This window comes from Ursus americanus, chromosome 33, assembly GCF_024610735.1.
Source record: "Ursus americanus isolate L20-20 chromosome 33, mUrsAme1.1.p, whole genome shotgun sequence".
Classification (NCBI taxonomy): Eukaryota; Metazoa; Chordata; class Mammalia; order Carnivora; family Ursidae; genus Ursus; species Ursus americanus.
Genome location: NC_142159.1, coordinates 12,197,132 through 12,215,849, shown reverse-complemented (window position 1 = coordinate 12,215,849; position 18,718 = coordinate 12,197,132). Strand labels below are relative to the sequence as shown.

The following is an 18,718-nucleotide window of genomic DNA, read 5'->3' as shown; positions in this document are numbered from 1 at the left end:
TTAAGCATGAGAAAGAATCTAAGAATTGTCAATAAAATTGAACCAATACTTTAATTACATGTCTGCACCAAGAAAATACTGATAGCATCGTCTTTAATGAAACCAAACATTTATTTTAAACTATTAGGAAATTACCATTCAAATAAATTCTTAATCTTATTTTTTAATATCAAATTCATCTCTTTGTTCCATTGTATATAAGGAGACTTTGCTGTAACGAGTGTCTGTCATCCACAAAAAAAAGGGAGGCAACAGTGAAAGGAAGTTGTCTCATTTTCAGACAGGCCTTGTTTTTCTTGGATGCTTTTGCTTAAAATCCAATAGCCAAATGAGGAAACTGTGAAAGCAAAGCAAACATTTTTATTACAGATGAACCCTGATAGTCTTAAAATTTGGACACATATTGACTCTGGCTTGAGCTCTGGAAACTGACATGTTGACCAAAATGTGGTCTCATCACAAAGGTCTTAGAGGGTCTTTCACAAAATCTGAATTGGAAAACTCTTAGATCTCATTTCTTACAGTTCCTTACATGAGTCATTGATAAATAGTGATCTGGTTTTTGTTTGAATGCCCCCAGTGACAGAGGACGTACTACCATTTGAAGTAATTCATTCCATTTTGCAGACGAGTTCAAACTGTTAGCAATTTATACAGCCTCGCCCACTGGGCCTAGTTACATTCTTTGGAGAAGCATGGGAACACACATTTGTCCTTCTCTACATGACAATCTTTCAAGTATTTGAGGATCGTTCTTAGGTCTCCTTTGGTGTTCTGTTCTGCAAGCTAAGCATATCCTAAATTCTTGGGTGGTGTCACGTCACACCCTGCCATAAATCACTGCGCCTCGAGTAGCATGGACCACAGAATTGTAGAAGTGGAAATCAGAGTGGCTCACATTTATGGGGTGTTTTCTGAGGATCACTGTGCTATCATTTCACATGATCTTTAAGCCCTTACAACAACCTGCTGAGATATTACTGTTCCTCTCTCCACGGAGATGGGAACAATGAGGCTCTGAGAGATCACAGAACAAGGGCTGGTAGAACTCAGATCCGTCTGACTCCACAATGTGGAATTTGATCTCATTTTACAAATGAAGAAACAGCCCCAGGTAAGTAATGTGACGGGCCTGAAGGTACTAGCTTGCCAGTGGGTGAACTAGGGCTCGAATTCAGATCCGCTTTCCGTAACAAGGCTCTTTTCAGGGGCCTCTCCAAGAGGGGAGGAGTCAGTTGGTAGGCTCCTAATCTGTTTTCCTACTTTGCTTTAGAAACCCACTCTCCTCATTTTTGTTGAACAAGCATTTGCTGGATCCTTACTGTGTGTCTAGAACGTGCATCTTAAATCAGAAGCAGGGTGATACCAGTGGGACGAGGCTAGGTTTTCAGAATTTTGCCCAGCACGGCAGGAGGGACGTCACACATTCTGAGGAATTTATATGCTAAAACAGTGGTGGTGTTTATGTTTCTTGGCAATAAAATCATTTTTAAAATAAACTGCAAATACTTGTTCAGAAGCCAGTGGGTGATCTGCAGCGTACTGCACTCGTTCCAGAATCCATCCTCCGAGCTTGGTCTGACTCTACCCAACTCCCAGCCATTATCCTTTCGTTTCCCCACTTAAACTTTTGGGAGCTTCCAGTGGCCTGGAGGATGAGTCAAGTGGCTCCCGCCTGCCTTTCCTCCTTCCCTTCACCAACCATCCCGCTGAGCCAAGTTGCCTCCTGCTTCTCTGGTTCTTGCTCACAACCTTCCCCTTGCTTGGAATGTCTTTCACTTCCGGCCACTTAGCCAAATCCAGCACAGCTCCAAGTTCTGTGTTCCCTGACCTCCCCAAACTCAGGATCTTTCCCTTCTCTCGTCTGTCCAGCAGCTACTGCCAGGATGACTCACTCAGTGCTTAATGATAGAGCTGTGCACATATAAAGACCCAGTCCTTCTACATGGTGAAAGCCCTAGTTTCTCTGAACCCCCACACAGTACCCAAGACAGGGGCTTGTCTGCGATAGACTTGCAAAAAAGCTATTTTCTTCAGAAAGGTTAACTGTGGAATTAGTTTTAATAAGTGGATGCCAGTGAGTTCTTGTGCTTTGGAAAGCATTAAATAAAATCCATGGGTTATTAAATTGAAATAAAAAGCGGAAGGAAGGAATTTATGAAAAATTGTGTCAGGTAGGATCGTTGTAATGTACAGGAAGACAGAGGGTTAGTACGTGCAGTTCCTTGAGATCTGGAAATTCATTTCGTTTAGATTTGTCTTCACGCAAGAGCTCTGTCATATATTAGGTAATACATTAAGTGGAATTAGTGAGTGAATGATTAATTAGTAATAGAACCATCCAAGGATGACATGGGTACGTTTGGGGAGTGGTGAATGCCCCATCCCAAGAACTGCCAGGTATGGTTTGGGCAACCAGTGAGGGAATGTCCTTTCCAACCCCCAGGCGTCTGGTTCCCTGAAGTGCGTTAGGACATTTGAGGATGATTAAAATGTTTTTTCGGGTGGTTTGCCAAAAAAAAAATTTAAAAAAAATTACCCCTGGATTTATCAGATTTGGAAGTCTGAATTCTTGCCTCTTTAATGGATATTTGGCTTTTCAAATGAGAGCTGTGTTCCGCTGCTGAATAAAATGTTCTGCTCAGCTATAAGAGGAGAAATCAGAAGGGCGGGGGGAGTAACTGTCCTCCAGGAGCGTCTGTGTCTTTGGAGCCAAATAGACACCAGTTCAAATTCCTCCTTTTCCATTTACTAGCTTTATCATTTTGGCCAAGTTACTCTTCAACTTTTTTTTTTTTTTAAGACTCATTCATTTTAGAAAGAGAAAGAGTGCAGTGGGAGGGGCAGAGAGAGAGCGAGAGAGAGAGAGAGAATCTTAGGCAGACTCTGTGCTGAGCCCGGAGCCGACGTGGGGCTCAATCTCACAACCCCAAGATCATGACCTGAACTGAAACCAAGAGTCAGATGCTTAACTGACTGTGCCACCAAGGTGCCCCCATTCTTCATCTTTAAGACAGGGATGCTTACTCTTGTGCGGGGTTGTTGTAAGGATAAAATCAGATAATGCCGAAAAGCATCTAGCACAAAATCGGAAACCATCGGCTTACGATAAATGATAACTATCATGCTTACGCATTCCTTCATGGTTGGCTACGCCCCCGGTAATAAGCTCTCCTGTTCACGTGGTGCTTTGCATTCCATAGTTTACAGAATGTAGTTACAGCCATTATTACCTTGTTTGGTCTTCGAAACAACCCAGAGAGGTAGAACAAAGATTACCATTCTTATTTTACCAGTAAGAGAGGTCAAGGAACTTGCCTCCATGAGACCCTGCAGAACGGTGACTGGAATTCAGGTCTTCCCGTTCTAGGTCCGTCCCCATGGTTCCACTTCACCCGCTGCTGCAGTGCCCAGCGTTAGGTGGGGTTCCTCACATCTCCTTCATTCATTCAGCAAGTATTTACTGCAACTCAAATAATTGAGCTGGATATTGGTCCGTTTGTGGCATCCCTGGCTGATTAGCAGAATGCTTGGCATGTAGGGGTTACCCAAGAAATACTTGAGGGATGAATTAAAAGTTTTCTGAGTCCTTTCACTAGATTAGCCTGCTTACCACTGAAGGGGCAAGAATGCTCGCAGGGACTGAGAGAAACTGGCTGTAGGGAGAAGCTGGTAGAAGATGAGACCGTTTATAAGCAACAACGTGGATGACTCTCAGAATAATTATGCTGAGTAAAAGAAGCCGGAAAAAGAACGTACTGTATGATTCATTTATACAAAATTATAGAAAATGTAAACCAATCTATTGGACAGGAGGCAGTTCAGTGGTTGCCTGGGGATGGAACGGGGTGGAGTAGGGAGGGAATAGCTTCAAAAAGGCACAAGGAAACATGGTGGCCGCGGATATGTTCATTATCTTGACTGTGGGGATGGTTTCATAGGCATATAAATATGTTTAAATGTATCAAATTGTGTATTTTAAATATGTGTGTTGTAGTCAGTTATACCTCCATAAAGCTCTTTGACATGGAAAAGGAAGAAACGGAGTTAAGAGAAGAGGTAAAAGGAGGAGGCAAAGGAGAAGAAGAGGCAGGTTCTCTCTACAAACACTATTGCCAAGGCCCATAATGAGGCTGGGTCTCTGTCCCCTTAGTGATCGGTATCTAGGCATGCCAGGTGGAGAAAGGATTGGCTTGGGAGGTCTAGTTCCTGGTCTTAATCTCTGCCACTCGCAAAGGTCTGATGCTGGGCATTAGCCTGACCTCTGTCAGCCTCCACTTCCCATTTATAATTTCACAATTTTGCCCAGCCAACCTCAGCATCATATGGAAGTTACGTACGGTGACGCATCAGAGTACGTGGTGAACTATGAGTGTTGGTCAAAGGGAAGAGGGCAGTGGGGTGACAGGGAACGAGCCCTGAGCCTCTCTCTAGACTAGTCTTGACAACAAACACTACAGGGAAACAGAGACCCTCAGCAGCAGCCGCGTGGTTCAAGCTCTCTGTCCTTTGGCTAAAGGATCCCAGATTCCTACAGTACAAGTGGTCTTACGACCACTAGCTACTGTTGATCGAGAGTTGTGTTCTAGATCCGGCTCGGCTGCACACTCACTGTGAGAACTCAGACGGTCATGGCTCTGCTCAGTGTGTCTGTCAAATGAGACTGCACTTGCTGGCTTGTGCTGTCCTTCCAGCTTGTGCACTGCAGGATTCCATCACCTTTACGCCAAACACTTTGCCCACGTTGATGACCCCAGATGGGGAAAGTGTGGCCAGCAGCCGTTCTCACATCTCTGATGCTCAGTGACTTTGAGGCATCAGGGGAATGGTAACCTTTACCACTTCCCCAGCCCTCACCAACACACACACACAGACACACACACACACACACACACACAGACACGCACACACACTGTTTTTATTTTGTTCTCACAAACACCAAGTCAACATATATACAGACATAACATATCTTTTTAAGTTCAGTCACTCAGCATCAATGACATTAGGTTAAAAATCTTACCTCCCAGAAAGCCTGGTCATCAAAATATTTAGCCGCATGAGGTGCCTTACATATTTTGAGGTTTAAGACCAAACCTGTTAAAATTCATAATTACATGTTAAACCTTTAGAGCACAGCATTTGTTATCTCAAAGTTCATCAAAATATCATAACCATATCAACTACGGTTATCTGAACAAAAATCCCTTTTTTTTAAAGCCAGGAGACAGACAAATTGAAGCTTTGGCCTTCCTGGACCAGCTTTATTAATTCTATGGACATCTTTTAAAAGAAACTGGCAAGAGCAATTATCTCCAAAGGGTTTAGATGATCTTGAGAGGTGTACGGTAGCCACCGATCTGACATGCTTCCCGAGGTGGAGTAGAAGAGCCCAGTCAGACGGCGCTCCTACTTAAAAGCCAATCTATTTAGACCACAAGAGCTACCATGGACAGCAACTCCAATTAGGGGCTCCAGTCAGGTGTCACTGGCTCCAGTAAACTCTGTGACCTCAGCTCAAGACTCCACTTGTGTAGTTACGAAAGTAATTTATAATAACTTGCTTTCGTGCCTATTGTTCTTTTCACCCAACCAGCCTCTGCCCAGAGAGCTTGGCCCTGTGTATTCCTCCAGCTGCCCAAAGTAGGCTGAATTTCCCAGGACACATAAAGGGATGGCTCGCCTTTCATATGAACCAGGGAAATGCCGTTGATAGATTTATCTGCGTTATTTTTAGTGGTGATCGGTCCCCATGTATTAAGTAGTAAGATTAACAAGAGTAGGCGTGTACTTATTCACATTTTCCTTTTGTAATGCACACCTTTAACTGATATTGACATATAGGGTGTAACCAGCATACCTCTTTTAGCTAGAATTATTCAGAAATGATCTCTAACACCTACACGAAACTTTCCAGATACCTGAGGCTTACTCACCACTGACAAAAATCCATCCAAAATATACTATATTTTCTTGTCTTATGAGACAACACTAAACACATTTAGACTGGTTTTTTTTCTATCAGAACCATTGCTAGGAACATCCACTTATGAAACGCGCTATATAATGCAGAGGAAGTATGAAGCTGTCGAGGGCTGTTGGCTTCACTTGGCAGCCCAAGCTTTCATGTTCTAGCGTCTGGCTTTAAGAATTTCTTTTCTTCCGTTAGGCTGTCTCCTTTCACCTCTCACTTCTACTAGTGTGCCTTAACTCTAGAAACCTGTCCCACTTCTTACCTGCCATTTCTAATCTGCCGGAACTGGGAAACCCAATAACCATACTTGACAGGATTGTTTCTTATGTAAGTGTAGACAGGCCCCAAACTGGGGGGCCTCTTGGCAAGGAAAATGCTCAGCTTTAGGGGGTCAATTTAGTGCTATTTTGGCTGCTTCGTGGCCTCTTTACCCCTTCCATGTTCATGTTCGGTTTATTCACCAGTGTTCTTATGTTCAAAGCCACATGTAGAGAGGAACGCTCGTCGGTCTTACCTCTTAAAGGAACAATATTCTGTTCTCCTTCTCGACTCCAGGAAAGCATTAAAAAAGCCCTCCCAGGTGCTTTACAAGACCATGCAAATCAGTGTCACTTTGTGAATGCTAGTGACAATGGTGAATGGTGTCACAGTCTGGGGGAGGGTTGCTAGATAAAATACAGATGCTCAGTTAATGTTGAACTTAAAAAACGGGCACCTTGTATTTCCACTTGCTATTCTGGTAAACCTACTCAGGATTAGACCGCCACCACGAATAGAACGTAAACTTACGGAGGGAGGCATTTGTCTCATCTGGTAACCCTACTCAGGATTAGACCGCCACCACGAATAGAATGTAAACTTACGGAGGGAGGCACTTGTCTCATCTGGTAACCCTACTCAGGATTAGACCGCCACCACGAATAGAACGTAAACTTACGGAGGGAGGCACTTGTCTCATCTGGTAACCCTACTCAGGATTAGACCGCCACCACGAATAGAACGTAAACTTACGGAGGGAGGCACTGTCTCATCTGGTAACCCTACTCAGGATTAGACCGCCACCACGAATAGAATGTAAACTTACGGAGGGAGGCATTTGTCTCATCTGGTAACCCTACTCAGGATTAGACCGCCACCACGAATAGAACGTAAACTTACGGAGGGAGGCATTTGTCTCATCTGGTAACCCTACTCAGGATTAGACCGCCACCACGAATAGAACGTAAACTTACGGAGGGAGGCACTTGTCTCATCTATATCTAATCAATCACCTCGACTCTGCTGAAGGCTGAGGCCAATGGGTATATTAGAGCAATTCTAGTCAGTCTTGCTCTCTAAAATCACCCAGGCAATTCCAAAAAGTACCTTCCTGCATGTTTTGAAGCATAAAAGAAGCCAAATGATTAGTTACCATCATCCTTTCATTTTATAGCGAAGCCACCCAAGGCTCAGAGACAGTAAACTGATGTGCCCAACGCCATACAACTCCTTTATGTCTCTTAATTGGCATTCATTCCCTGCTTAGGGACACAGTATATGAATGTCTAACCAATAAAGCTGTTTGCCTATAGAATAAAGGTGAGCAGTTCTGGACAGAAATCATATTTTTGCCTAGCATATAAATAAGACTGGCAAATTAGTAACTCCCTAAGGGTCTTTGCTGTTCTGTCATATTGCAGGAGCAAAAGCATACTTCAATCCTCTGTTTAAAGATTTCCAGTGGCTTCCCATCTCTCAGAATGATCTGGCTCCTTGTTACCACTCTGTTCTCAACCCCCGCCACTCTCCCTTTCACTCTATCCATATCAGCCACACTGAGCATGCTTTGCTCCTGCCTCAGGGCCTTTGCACTTGCTATCCCTTTTCATGGAATGCTCTTCTGCCAAATAAACACATGGTATGTCTCCTTCCCTCTCTCCTTTCAGGTTTCTGCTTAAAGGTCAACTTATTAGATAGGCCTTCCCTTCCCACACTTCTACAAGAGCACCCCACCCCCACACTGACTGACTCTGTGTTCCTCTACCCTGAGTTATTTCTCTTCACAGCACTTACCATCTCTGACATAGTAAATACTCTACTTATCTGTTTATTTATTGTCCCCTTCCCTCCACTAGGATATCAGCTCCATGAGATCAGGGAACGTGTTTTGTTCACCGCTGTGTCCCTAGGGCCTAAGAATAGTGTCCTGACTTGTAGAAGATATTGAATAAATACTTGCTGAACAAAATAATAGTATGGGTATTCTCAGGGAGTGAAGGTAAAATTTTTGGCATAAGGGCTTCCTTGGCTCACTGTACAAAATTGGGTGAAATCATCAGCCCTGAGCTCAAGAGGCTGCAATGTTGTCCCTCACTGCTACTTGTAAGCTCCAGAAAGTCTCTTACTTTCTCTGGCCCTCAGAGTCCATACCTCCAGCAGGTGACCTCTGAGGGCCTTTCTAATGCTGAAATCATGTGACTCTGTTTTTGTTGTTAATCAAGGTCTGAGCCCCTTTGCATCATTTGGCTCGAGCTGCGGGGGTTCGCAGGGAAGGGGATGGGCACAGACACGTGCAGCCATGGGCCAGATGCCCTCTGGCCTCAGGTCCTGTGTCCTGGGCCATGGGGGAAGGAGGGTGATCTCACACTTACCTGTCAAAACACCAGCTATCAGACCCGAAGCCACGGCCAAGCTGAGTGTCCCGGTGCCAACGAACAACTGGTAACTGATCCTAGAAACAAAGCAGGCTGTAGTCACGATCAGGCATCAGACTCCAGAGGCCATCGGAGTCAAGAAGGACTGTCTGCAACAGCAGTGATGCTGTCAGGAAGGGCTATCAGAAGAACAAGCATCCTCTCCCCAGGTAACCCATTCCCCTGTCGTGTTCCTGCAAAGCCACCCAGACATGGAGGAGAGAAAGGGGGGTTCCAAGATCCTATTTAGCTGACTTCAATTCTCAGAAACCATGGATGATGAACGTGACTGGGAGGCAGAAAACCCAGGTTCACGTCCAAGGACTGTCGCTAGCTGCATGATCCCCGGCAAGTCACTTAACCTCTCTGAGCCCCAAGTTCCCTCATGAGGCAATTACAGATGAAAGTTCTATTTCCATCAGGGCAAGGTGGAGTAGAGCGTGGCTGTCAGGCTCAACTCCCTGTTGAACATACTTCCCTGTCCTCTCTCCTTCTAGGCAACCACAGGACCTCACTTTAAACTATGAAGTGGTCTGGGAGGTCATCTACATGACCTTGCAGTAGGCGAAGATTTCTTAAACGGGACCCACACACATGAAGGGAACAATGATGAAGTGAACTGTGTTAAAATTAAGAACTTCTGTTCATCAAAAGATACCATTAAGACGGTGAAAGATAACCCACAAAATGGGAGAAGATATTCATGACACATTTACATGACAAAGGCTCTATATCCAGAATTCCTACAAATCTATAAGAAAAAGGCAGAACAACACAACAGAAAAATGGGCAAAAGAATTTGGACGGATATTTACAAGAGGAGATGTTCAAATATCCAGAAAGCACATGAAAAGTGCTGCACTTCATCGGTCATCAGGGACATTAAAATTAAAATGATGTTTGATGCCTAAGCGGATAAACTTAAAAGGAAGGAAAATATGGGGTGTTGGAGAATATATGGGGTAAAGGGAACTCTTGGGTGCCACGGGTGACTGGACTGGCACAAACTACAGTGGAAAACTGGTCATATCCTCTAAATGGATCCTATGAATGCCGTGATCCAACAATTCTGCTTCTAGGCATCTTCTCAACAGAAGAGCATTTGTATGTTCTAAAAAAAAAAAAAAAGTGCTAGAATGTTCATAGCAGCGATCCTAGAATCTTCATAATAGCTCCAAACGGGAAAGAACGCAATGCTCATCAGTAGTGGATAAATTGTTTTGTATTCGCACAATGGAACGCTTGTTTTAACTGTGTTTCTTAGATTCTGTATTTGTCTACACGGCACTCATTTATCACGGGGCCCAACTAATGGCCGAAATTGTTTACCGCGCTCTCTCCAGCAAGTCAGCTTTCAAGGGACGGCAAAATTCATATGATCAACCCCCTGACCATAAACTCTAACATATGCTTTCAGTTCCTGCCCAATAAGGGACTCCCGCCCCTCACCTCCATCACCCCACTGCCACCCACCTGAAGGCATAGTCTCAGTTCCTCTCTCTCTGCTGCCCGGTCCCTGGGTGGGATAAGGTTTTGTGGGGCCCTACATGGTGTGCGGAGCCTTTCATTTCCAGGAGAACCGTAACAGTAACCTTTTCCTTCAATGACATTGACCTCTCCGTGTCACCACTCAGTCACTTTGGAAGTAAATCCCAAGCACAATTCTACACCCTACCCCAATGAAAATGAACAATCTACAGAGATGCTCGACATTGTGGGAGAGCCTCCCCACTGCAGGGCAGAGTCAAAGCCAGGCACACAAGAGCTGCATGAAGCACAAAAGCAGGCAAAACCGACCAGTGGGGTTAGAAGTCAGGTTTGTGGCTGCCCTGGAATAGGACACAAAGGAGTTCTGGGTGCTGGTCACATGGGCGTGTCAGAAAAATCCATGCAGTGGTGCCCTGATGATATTTCTACTTCTCTAGATGTACACTGCACTACAAAAACGGGTTTTTTTAAAAGTAATATTTGGTGGTAGCACAGAAGCTAGCCCTGTATCAGCTAACTGCCAACCACCACCCAGTTCGCTCTATCCTGATGTGATGTGAAAGCTGAAATGGATGGCACAGACCTAGCCATAATGAGACCCCACGCAGGGTGGGCTCCCCTGCACCACGGCCTCCGCTCCCCAGTTTACCGTCTGATTTCACATGATGCTGGAGCAGCCCTCTGAGCGAGCTGTTAACGTCCCTGTTCCACAAATGGGGAGATCCAGGTTAGGAAAGTGAGCCAGGGTCTCCAACGTCACATGGCTTGGCATGGGTGGCTCTTGGGATTCAAACCCTATCTACCCACAAAGGCCAGACAGATCTTTCCCGTTTGTGGGTTACCTTCACAAATTCGGCCATATTGGCATTCCAAGGATACTATTTTTTAAAACATTTTTCTTTAAATTGACTTTTTTTTTTAACATTTAAATAAATGTATTTAAAAGGAAACTTTGAGTCACCTATGTAAATGGAAGAGAAATGGGAGGTAAGTGTAAAAAGACAGAGTGCAAACAGAGTGTTGCGAAAGTCTCCCCCAGATGCAGCCTGAGCACATGTCTCAGCCGGAGGCTGCCTCACGGGCCTTCACACCTGATGTCAGCGTGCATCAGAAGCGCAGAGACGCTTAGCACCTGAGTGCTGGCTTTCTCCCTGATGCAATCGAAGGACTGAACTATTGAAAAACAGCATCTGCCCTGCAGGAGTCAATGTTATTTAAGTGTCTCTGCAGCACTTCACTCCCACGGCTTGGGGAACCCAGCCCCATCCCAGCGGCAAGCGCAGCACGGGACCTGTTCCCATTTGCTCCCCGGAACAGGAGCTCGGCAAGCACTGTGGACTGAATGAGAAGCCAACCGTGTTGTCCAATGACACCAAGCTAATAAACCGTTGCTCCACGTGTCACACTAAGTGCTCTGACTCCCAGCTCGTCCTCTGTCCCTCTTTCCATACGCAGAGGTGCTTCTCCTGTAGAAGCAGCAGTAGCAAGAATCCTGGACAAGAGGGTGTCCACTCCATGCTGAATCTTCACAGCAGACCTGGGACGCAGATCTTATTAGCCCATCGTGCAATCAAAACTGAGGCTTGAAGAGAGTTTGAGTATACTGTGCCTGAGGTCACACGGCAGGTAAATGGGACCCTGGTCTGTCCCTCCCTGAAGCCTGTGCCCTTGACTTCCGGCTGACCAGAGGCCTCTCTAAGAGAGGTCCTTGCTGTCGCTATCCCCTTCCCTTTGCTGGGTTCCTACAGAGGAGAGAGGACTACGTGGTCCTCCACTGTCCCATCCTGGTGAGACTGACTCACAGAGGTGTGCGAGAGCCCGCTCCCAGGGGCAGGTTGACCGGCCTCTGTTCTCAACCCTTGCCAACTCCCAGTTCAGTGATAGTCCCTCGATGGTTGCTGTTGGCCACAGACGGGAGTATCTGTACCACTGCGATCAGGGCTTGGTTTCCCTGGAGAGCAGCTTGTTTAGTAGCCACCATAGGTTGGCTGGCCTTTGTTTTGTGTTCTATTGTTCTTTGCTGTTGTTTGCTCCAGGCTAGTAGTCTCAAACTGCTTTGCAGGAGAATCCCCTAGAGGGCTGGTTGACACACGGATTACTGTGCCCCATCACAGATTTCTAACAGTGCAGGTCTGGGTGAGGGTAGCATTCGCATTTCTAGCAAGTTCCAGGTGATGCTAGTGCTGATGAGAACCACTGCTCTAGGAGAGCCACAGAAGCACAGAGTAGGGAGCTAGAAGGGAGGTGGTTCAGAAGTCACAGGCTGGCCGCCCAGGAGCAGAATTTGGCCCACATGATGTTTCTAATGATTCTAAATCTTTTGTCAATGCTTGGGAGCGCAGGTGCGCCACTCTAGATTTCTGGCTTCTCTTGAAAAGTCATTAGATCTGGGGACACTGAGCCTGGGTCCTGGCACAGTCATGGTTGCCCAGGGCCAAAGAGCAACTGCCCGCGATTTCCCAGCCTCCTCTCGCTGCTCTCATCTTGTAACCTCACCTGCCTGGCCCCTACAGGCCCCTGAGCTCCACAGAGAGGGACTTCGGGGCTCAGACAGAGGAAAGGATTTGCTGAGTTGCGCAACTGTTAAAACAGCGCAGACACATCACTGGAGCCCATCACTGCGGTGTCTTGCTTCACACAGACCGTCTCCTCCCCACCTGGAGGTGGGATCCCCCTTACCCAAGCAGTTCAAGGAGGGACGTCTCACACGCTGTATGTGATCCCTATAACGTGGGGCTGTGGCCATCTCTGTTGTCAGAGCTCCAAGGGACCCAGCCCTCCATGATTTCTCCGAGATGCCTCCAAACACGATGAGCTCCTCGTCACCTGCTTCAGGTGCTCATCGCCTTTACAGCCACATTCCAGCCGAGTGACTGGGGGCGGATAACTCCCCATACGTATCATCTCTTAGAGTATGATAATAATACCTCTCGGAGGATGTGAGGATTAAATGAGGTGATGCACGTGAGGCTTTCAGCATAGGGCCTAGCGCCTAGAAAGCGGTCAATAAACAGTGGTGATTGTTACCAGTACCAGTACCATTATTATTGTTATCACTGTTATCAGTTCCTCTGGAAAAATCTATTCCTGTATCATGCCCAAGTCACTTTCATTTTATGTGAGCCCATAATAGTAATAATCACACAAACTCCTGGGGCGGGGCGGCAGTGCGCGGTGATGGCCAGGGCTCAGGTATGTCAAACCAGTCACTGGCGTCTGTTGTCTGGAGGACATAGGATCTGACCCTAGTCCCGAGGCCCACGTTCCTGCCACACAGTGAGAACTTAGCCAAGCTCCTTCTCTCTCTGGGCCTCAGGGATGATCTGTGCCTAGCATTTTCCTACATTAAAGTATTAAAGCCTTTTAACCACAAGGTGCCTGGCCTCAAGCAGCCTCCAAGGACGCCCTGTTATTATCTGTGTTTACACCAGGCAATGAGGCTCAGAGAGGTTAGGCAGCACACTCAGCTAGTAAGAGGTCAAGATGAATCTGACTCCATGACACACTCTTCACCATGACCTAAACCACCAGGGGTTAAACAATGGACCCAACTGGCTCGGGCCCGATGGACAGGCTCTGTCTCCGTTTGGGGGGGGCTCACAACTGTCTGCCTTTGCCCGGCACCTAAGCTGCCCTTTTCGGAAAGAAAACACGGCCTGGAGAGATAGAGGCGAGGCAGAATGTATTAAGAAATCTGCCAACAAATATTTGCTAAGGCTGCTGAGTGCCTGGCTCTGAACGCATGCACCTCGGCGGAGGGCTCTGGGCACATTTCTTCCTGCGTTGGATGGGGTGCGAAGGGGATAAGCCAAGTCACCTACACAGACTTCTTGATCCAGCTGACCTCATAGATGATCAGCAGAATGTAGGCGATCCCTCCGAGCAGACCTGGCAAGCCAAAGGTGTAGTGCACGCCGCAGGTGTCGTGGATCCCCAGCACGTGGTTAAAATTTGCCTGGAACAAACGACAGATAAGCGGATGTACATGGAAGCCTGATATCCCCTCTCCAGGCTTTCCACAGATCCTTGGCATCCAGGGAAACCCACAGGGGATAGGTTTGGGGCTCACCTCCACCAGGGCTCCTTAGGCCTCAATGTGTACTTGCATCTCGTGGGGAGCTTGAGAAACTGCAGAGTCAGATTTAGTGGGCCTGGGGCGTGAGATTCTGCATTTCTCACCAACTTCCAGGTGATGCCGACGCTACTCGCCCCCTGACCACCCTTCGAGAAGCAAGTAGGTCTAGCCCAGGCCCGACTCACACGTTGGGCTGATACTTCTGTGTTGTGAAAAGGCCATCCCAAGCATTGTAGGATGTTTAACAGTGTCCCTGGGCTCCACCCTCGAGATGCCAGGAACAACCCCCGCACCGTGTGTTAACCAAAAAATGCCTGCAGATATTGTCAAACGTCCCCAGGGGGTAATTGAGACTCGCTGGTCTAGCCCAAACGTAATTGTCATCCCAAAGACAACATGACTAATGAGAAGAATCCGACCACCCCCTCTCTGGACTAGCCTTCAGCATTCTTTCCCCTCCACCACTTAGCCTCCCAGAGGACCATGAGCCAACCAATGTGACTTTCCCCCATGGGATCCCCCACTGTCTTTAGAGTAAAACCCCAGATTCCTCAAGCTGCCCAGGAGCCACACCTGAGTATCTCCCATGTCTCAAGACTGTGGTCCCACCACACTCCCAGGGGAACCCAGTGCTTCAGCGTCTGTTTCCTGGCTGGGCCGTCTGCTCTTCTCACCACTGAGCCTTTGAACACACTGTTCCTTCTGTCCAGGATACACTTCCCTTCACTTTGCCTGGCTAATATTAGTCATCGGTCAACACGCGGCTGAGACATCCTCTGCTCCAGGAAGCATTTCCTGATCCAGCTCAGGCTGGCGTAGGTGTGTGGCGTTATGCTGATTTGGCCACTGCCCTCACCACACTATAGCTCAGGAAGCAGGACTCGTGTTAGAGCATATGTGCTGAATGGACCAAGGGATGGATGGACGGATGGATGGATGGATGAGTGAGTGAGTGAATCATCTCTGAATCGTTCCCCCAGTGATGGAGTCAAGGAAACAGGCACAGAGAAAGCAACGGACACCCAGCCTGATGAGAATTTATGCAGGTTTCCCTGCGCACTTCTGCCTTTCGTCACAGGACCTCAAAGCAGAGGAGATAAAAGACATTCATCGCAATTTCGAAGATGAAAAGCAGACTGCCCCATGGCTGGTCAGATGAGACTGTTGGTACATCTTCCCCTATTCTGGATTGAAACTGCCTCCCTGCATATCCATTGTTCATCCAAACTCAGCTTCTGGAGCCATCCAAAAGTCTACTCCTTTCTCCTCCACCAAGGCTTCAAACCCACAAAGAGTTGCTGCTCCGAAATTATTTCCTTTAGAAGTGTACTGTTAACCAATTGGCTATCGCGGGGTATTCTGGTATTATCACTACCTGCCAGATGTTGAAGGAAGGAAAGTCCATCCACTTAGAAGAACTAAACAATCAGAAGTGGACACGGCCTGGGTTAGCCCAACATCCCTGCTCTGGCTGCTGCCCCTCCCACCCTCGTTCACATGGCTCATGGGCAACAGCCATCTGTGTTATGCTCCAGGCCCCCACGCTCCCAGCCAAAGATAAGCGCACTGTCCAAACTAAACCCGTGAGTCCCTTCTCCGAAGCACCCGGGAATGGGGCCAAGAAATTCCACCTAGCTGCTTTCCTGAAAAGCAGGACTACATTCCACCACGTAAGAGCAGGAGAAGGAGAAGGGGAAGGAGGTCTACAGAGTGAGAATAAAGCAGATACTCAGGGAAAGCAAAGAAAGAAGAGTGGGGACTTCTTGGGCTCCCCACAACACTCCTGTCCCTGGTGTCGGCCATTCCTGGGTTCCCAGCAGCAGCCCTGTCCTTGGGTTCTGTGACACCCCAGTAGCCTTCCAATATTCCCTCCAATGCCTGAGCAAACTTGAATGGGTTCTGTTACTTGCTCCCCAGATCCTAACAGATACGTAATACAACCTGGGTGGGTCCCTCACCCAAGCTTTGCAGCCTGCCTGAGAAGGTGCCGATGGCCGTCTACTGCAGCCCAGGGCACCACATGATGGCCCACCATGCTCCCAGGGCCCTGCTGGTCCAAGCCAAACCAGGTGTCGGTTGCCCAACTCCTTACCGGCAGGCACAGGGCTCCCCCGATGGAGATCAGTCCAGCCATAAAGCCCAGCAGCATGGCGAGCCAAGGAGTAGTGATCAGATGACATGAAGGGCCCACAGCCACACCTCCAGCCAGTATCGCATTGTGGATATGTGTCTGCAAAGAAATAGCTTGTGGGTGCATGAAGTGGGGTACAGAGAGGACAGCATCTTGCCTAGAGTTACTCGGGAAGCTGGGAGCAAGCAACACTGTAATGTCTTCCCTGCTTCACTGACCCTGAAACCATCCCCTCCTCTCTGCTAAGACTATGTGACCTTCATCAGTGGTCACATCCTACTCCACTTCTCAGGCTCAGGGAGCAGTCACCCTGATTGGCAGGCACTGAGCTTGGAAGTGTATCCTAGCCACGCTCACACTTATTAGTGATGTGTCCTTGGGCACTGAGCCATGGATGCTTCAACTTTTCCACCAGAAGAATGGGGTTTTTATTGTACCTTCTTAACATGGTTATTTTAAGACTAAATGAGTTACCTCATGGAAGACTTTGAGCGCAGGGCTCAAGAAACACAAGCCATTATTATCGTTTTTACTATTTTCATTGTTATTATTGGCTCTTGGGTGTTTATGCCGTCCTACACCACTGGATCCAGCTTTAACCAGCTAGCTCTTGCTCCTGGGTCACATCTCCCATACATCCTTTGTTCCACTAGAACTGGGGCCTTGCTTTGCTCTCACGCTACTTCCCTCTGCCCTCTCAACTCTAACCAGGTCTCGGAGCTCTGGGGCCCGGGACCAGCTTCTGGGCTTCCCTGACCTTCTGGCCACACCTGCCTCCCTAGATGTCCCCACCTTGTCTGATCCTAGACTCCTTGTCACCATGGAGCTCCCCCAGAAAGACACCCACTCCCTTTAGTGCTTAACCTGTCATGCATGGCCACACTCTGTCCACTCTAGGCCCTGCTGTCTCTCTAGACTTTTTCCCACCACCTCTGGCTGGCTGACCCCATACCTGTCATCATGGAAACTTGTTTCATCTTTAGCTCTACCCTTTCACCCATCTCTGTCTCCCCTCAAAACACACACACAGTCTCCTGGCTACATTGGTAACATGGCTAATGTTTGCCCAGCACTATTTCCCCCACAGAGCACTTTATGTGCATTGTCTCTTAATTCCCACTTTGCATATGAACCAGTTGTGGCTCCAAACGTTTAAGTGGCTTGACCAGGGTCACACGGCTAGGGTAATAACATCCTTCTTTACCTCCAATTCTATTCACCCCGTTCTTGAAATTTCTTAGGGGAATGGGAGAGGCTGACTGATTCTATTCTAGCTCTCCTCTGCTGACACTTGCTCATGGTGGCTGGCTTCAGTAACTAGCAGAAACAGGGTTCAGACTTGGGTCTGTTTGGTGTCAACACTAATAGACTTAATCACTCCCCTCAGAAAGCCTCTGATCATTTCATAGTCTCCAAATTCCAGTTCCCAGTTTGATAAGCCAGTGCCCTTCCCGATGCTCCGTGACACAGCAGACAAGGCTGTCACCCGGCATATTTCTCCCACCCTGCGGGGCTGGTTCTAGAACAGGGGACATGAATATGTGTCCAGCCTCGAAGACCTGAGTGCTGCCCGAGGGGCAGCCCCCTCCTCACCATGTTGATCTTCCCTCGGGGGCGAGCCAAGGCCGACATCGAGATGGCTGTCACCGCACTGGCCGCGAGAGCATAGTAGGTGTTGAACACGGCATTCTTCCTTTCCTTTGGAACATCCAGCAGAGCGGAGTTGAAACTCGGCCAGAACATCCACAAGAAGAGGGTTCCTGGGGGCCAGAGAGATCATTGGCCAGAGCCAGGACTCCTGCTCCAAAGCCTGAGCCTGCGGGGGCTTCCTGGGGTGGGCAAGTCTCAGCTTTGCTCCTTTTTAGCTACATGACTTTGGGCAAGTCATGTCTCCTCTGAATTCCCAAGTTGAACGGCCCAGCTAACATACTTCACGGCCAAAAAAACGAAGGCCCAGAGAGGTGAAATCACCAACCCCCAGGTCTCCTGAGCCCGGCTTGTGATGGCCGAATGCTTATTCTGAAAATGTAATGTGCCACTTTGATTTGGCCTCACGGCTGGCTGTTGGGTCATCTACTGCCCATCTCACTGCCCGATTTCCTCTCGGCCTCCTCCACGGTCGGGCTCCTGCATTTCCACTGCGGCTTTGCCAGATACGCCAGTATTACCGTTCTCTTCCCTGCCCTGTCCCTCTCTCCCCTGCTGGCCTCTGCTTTCTCCACTTGTCCAGTTCCTTCCCTTAGCTTGAAGACAAAAGGAGCAGGCAAATTGATTTAAACTCAAGGGTCACAAGTCTCCCCCCTCCTTCGGATCTTAATGAAGAGCGTTGCCCTAGAAGGGATCGTGAATCCATGCAACGCTACTTGGGCAGCCGAGTCATC

The 18,718-nt window shown here is 47.8% G+C and overlaps 1 protein-coding gene across 2 annotated transcripts in view; it reads right to left on the bottom strand.

Annotated features, from left to right (window-relative positions):
- Positions 1-92: 92 nt before the first annotated feature.
- Positions 93-18,718, bottom strand: part of LOC123782325 (RH-like protein) — a 36,178-nt gene continuing 17,552 nt past the window's right edge. The window contains exons 5-10 of one of the 2 annotated variants that reach the window (XM_087858429.1): positions 17,931-18,097; positions 16,299-16,436; positions 13,976-14,086; positions 8,602-8,681; positions 5,021-5,094; positions 93-337 (exon numbers count right to left, since the gene is read on the bottom strand). In XM_087858429.1, the coding sequence (XP_087714555.1) occupies positions 5,067-5,094; positions 8,602-8,681; positions 13,976-14,086; positions 16,299-16,436; positions 17,931-18,097 (524 nt within the window). In that variant the 3' untranslated portion in view covers positions 93-337; positions 5,021-5,066. Of the gene's footprint in view, positions 338-5,020; positions 5,095-8,601; positions 8,682-13,952; positions 14,087-16,298; positions 16,437-17,930; positions 18,098-18,718 lie in introns of both variants that reach the window. The other variant, XM_045782456.2, reaches the window with a different exon arrangement.